This window comes from Lissotriton helveticus, chromosome 7 (genome assembly GCF_964261635.1).
Source record: "Lissotriton helveticus chromosome 7, aLisHel1.1, whole genome shotgun sequence".
In the NCBI taxonomy this organism is placed as follows: domain Eukaryota; kingdom Metazoa; phylum Chordata; class Amphibia; order Caudata; family Salamandridae; genus Lissotriton; species Lissotriton helveticus.
Genome location: NC_136068.1, coordinates 642,562,613 through 642,566,485, shown reverse-complemented (window position 1 = coordinate 642,566,485; position 3,873 = coordinate 642,562,613). Strand labels below are relative to the sequence as shown.

The 3,873-nt window shown below is 40.1% G+C and overlaps 1 protein-coding gene across 1 annotated transcript; it reads right to left on the bottom strand.

Annotated features, from left to right (window-relative positions):
- Positions 1–2,562: 2,562 nt before the first annotated feature.
- LOC144769203 (taste receptor type 2 member 7-like) lies at positions 2,563–3,462 on the bottom strand. The gene has a single exon (XM_078653221.1). It carries the CDS (start codon positions 3,460–3,462, stop codon positions 2,563–2,565), a length of 900 nt encoding a protein of 299 aa, XP_078509347.1.
- Between the last annotated feature and the right edge of the window lie 411 nt (positions 3,463–3,873).

Genomic DNA, 3,873 nt, shown 5'->3' with positions numbered 1-3,873 from the left:
TCTTTACAAGTTTCTCTATTTCTTCCTGAACTTTTGCCTGTTCCATTAACGGAATCCTCCTTACTTTTGCTACAACAGGGACAGCATTATTTTTTATCTTAATGCGATGCTTATAGCCTCGTAAACACCCCAAAGTTTCTTTAAATACATTTAGAAACTGCCCAGCAAAGACATTTGTCAAATTATCATTACTCTTGACTTGACCCGAATCTGAGACTTCTTGAATTTGCACCTGTGGTGAAGCATTAGGATCAAGTTTTACCCAAAGTTGACGTTGATGTAGCCACCCCAACAGTGCATCACCTTTTTTGGCAACATAAACTTTTCCAGCAATGATGTGGCTTCCCAATTCTATTTCAGCCATAAAATAACCTAACATTCTTATAGGTTTCTCGCTATAACCCAAGGGAGAGATATCACATTTCATCAACTTCACCTTATTCGAAAAGTGTTCATTAAATAGCTTCTCATCAATTATCGTTATTTTAGAGCATGAATCAAATTTGAAGTTTACCATTGAATGTTCAACACTAACTAAATGAGAGGGATGATCTGACTTGTCAGAAGACACTTCAAAACATACAGATCTTACTTGTGGTTGAGACCACTTCTTCTTAGAACCATCACCCTTATACATTTTCGTTCTACAAAATTTAGCATAATGCCCTCTCTTGCCACACAGGTTACATACAACTTTAAGGGCAGGACATATAGGTGAGTTAGCTAGATGACTACTTTGTCCACATCTAAAACAGGAAAACTTATTACTCAAATTGGCATTAGAGGTGTTATGAAAAGTATTTTGTTTCTCCTGTAATCCTGCACCCTCCTGTTTCTTAATTTGGCATACAGTTTCCTCTACTTTTGTTTCTTCCTTTGAATCAGAACAAGATGGTTTCTCTTTCTCCTTCTTCAATTCACCAACACATTTCATCATATGTTCAACTTGTTTTGCAATAACCAACACCTCTTCTAGAGGAGGTTCATCTTTTAGTCAGAGTTCTTTTCTAATGTCATCATGCGCACACCTTAAAACAAACTGATCACGAATTCTTTCATCCAAAGTTTGACCAAAATTACATGAAGATGCTAACTTTCTTAGAGAAGACACATATCCTTCCACTGTTTCATCTTTTTTTGTTCTCTTAATCCAAAGTGGTATCTCTCCATTATAGTGCTGAGTCTCGGCAAGTAATGTCGATCAAGCTGAAGAATAGCAATTTCATATTCATTTAAGTTTCTTTGTTCTGCCGCAGATAGATCAGGCAAATGTTCTAAAACGTCTTGTCCTTCTCCACCAAGACAATGAAGAAGTAGCGAATGTTTCCTTTCAGCGCTTAAATTCGTTCCACAAACCCTTGCATAATTTGCAAAGATTTTTTTCCATTTTTTCCATTTTACATTTGGTTCACCTGGGCTCGTTAAGAAAAAAGCAGGTTGAGTAACATTTTGCATTTTTTTTATTTATCTTTATTTTTTTTTATTACTTATTGTTCTTTTTTTTAGAATATATCTATATATATATTCAAAAGAAACTATCTTTCTTTTTAAAAAAGAAAAAAATGTCTGATTATTTCTTTGTATTTTCTTGAATTATTAACTGAGGTGAGAAAAATTGAAAATCTTCATTTATTAAAATGTTTTCTCTCTGATACTTTCTCTTTGTGAACTAATCGTAAGTCATTAGTTTTTTTTTAAAGCTGACAAGAATGTTCGTCACAGAGATCCTTTGTTGTGTGACTATGCAGAGGCAGACTTTATTTATTATTGGGAGACAATGCTGGTTTGGAATAGACACGTTCTCTTTTCCTCAAGTCACAATGTCTTTCTGGAATCCTCACGTTCTTTTTTTTTTAAGTCAGAACGCTTGAAGAAATATATGCGTCACAATGAAAGAGGAGACGTATGACTGGAACGCAGCGCAAGGTTTGAACGTAAGACAGCGTCCTCCTGTCAAGTTGGAACGCAGCGTAATGTTGGAATGCAAGGCAAGCGCAATGTGAGATGCGTTTGATGACACGAAGAGAAAGCTTACATCATCAGAATACTCGCGCTTAGCCTACGCGCAAAGTCCCAAAAGCTTTTATTTTAAAATTTAAGCCAGCATTTCTTTTGAAAACAATACAATCCTCCCTCCGCTCTCCTCACCGTGAGTTTAACAAGTTGAGTAAAGAGTTATTTATACAATTGCAGCCGCCGTGAAGACAACGCTTCCTTTCTTTCAAATACAGCTGCTGGAGGAGAGTCAAAACTTGTCAATTGTCGTTGTGTTGAGGTCGTTCTTCAACCAATCGTCGCCAAATAAATGTGGTATCTTCCACATAAAAGAAGGAATCCAGATAACACGAACAGACACAGATCAACTGACAGCAGAGAACATCATGTTCTAAGAAGGAATGCAGAACATAAACTTAAAGGAAAAGTACAACCTTATTACACAATGTAATGCATTCTGCCCAAACGCTTCCGAATTGTGGATTGGGTCTTGGAAATTGATAAGAACAGCCCCTCGTGAATACACCTAAGCTTGAAGCCTCACAACACTGCTGCACAATTGGCTCCTTAGCCACTGTGGGCGCAATGGAACATCTTTAGGATTTTACTTTTCAGCTTGGAGTTGCCCTGAATCAAGATGGCTGACTGAGCTGTGGGGTATGATGCAATCAGAAGGGTGCACATTGTTTCCCCCATACTTTCCAGGGGAAAAACATTGAAAATTAACAGGATGTTTTCCAAGTAGAAGCAGAGGAAGAGGAAGAGGAGGGCACTCATGGTCTTGACAGCTCTCGACAGAGCCTCCCTCTGAGGTTGGCTGATGTTGTGGTTCATGCGACCTGCATGTCTATGGAGGGACAGAAGGATGAGGGCGATGGAGAGGACGCCAAATGAGAAAGGAAGGACAGCCGCAAAGATTCCCTGAGCCACGGTGTAGGGAAGGTGCCAAACTAGCTGCAACCGAGTGGCCTCTGTCCCATTGGCAGTTGCATTTGAAGGGAAAACTACAGAATACTCCCAGACCACCGGCAGGTTGAGGGCCAAGGCCCCAACTGTTGATACAAACAGTATCCAGTACACCAAAATGGAAAGTCTCAGTCGAAACCAGGAGAGCAGAGGATGGTGGAAAGGAACGATCTTCACACAGTAGAAGACACACAGAGAAGCAGTGAGCCAAGAACGAGTGGTGATCAACAAAAAAAAAAGGAAGACAAACACCTGGTACATGTCTGTGACATAGTAGAGACTCTCCCAAAGATAATAGGCCATGTTGTCAACTGCAGAGATAAACAGAGAGCACAGATTATTCAGTGCCACAGTCACAATGATCTGATCAACGTAGTTTAGCTTCCTGCCCTGCAGCAGGTCGGTGACATTTACAGCCACAATGAAAGCATTGGAGAGGCTTCCGACAAGAACATTGAGTCCAAGGAAGAGGAGGTAAACAAGGTCGTCCATGGGCAGCATGCTGGTGTTTGAGGGACTCGTCGCAGATGGCAGTGCGGTATGCGCAGAAAGCACTCTTGTTTAGTGGTGAAATCCCCACAGATGCTGATATCCTGCTGGCCTCTCTTTGGGTTTTGCATGGATGTAAATCTGAGAGGAAGGTATCTGGCTTTTTTCTGGTCCATGCAAATGTCTTTTCTGGGATATGAAAACAGAACTAAGAATGTGCTAAAGTGATCCTCTTTGAACATGCTGTAGAGATTTCTTTGTAAGGTAAACAGCTCACACAAACAGAGGTGGTTGAGCTTGAATTTACCTCAAGTTACGTGTCACAAGCTTGTCGACTCTGGAGTGTAGGAATCTGGATTAACTCTGGTGCAGTCACAGGCTCTAAATGACACAGTATTCTCTGCAGAGCTGTGAGAAGCAATA

What these genes read in the sequence shown, in the direction of transcription:
- LOC144769203 (XM_078653221.1), bottom strand. Translation starts at nt 3,462, where the DNA reads ATGCTGCCCATGGACGACCTTGTTTACCTCCTCTTCCTTGGACTCAAT.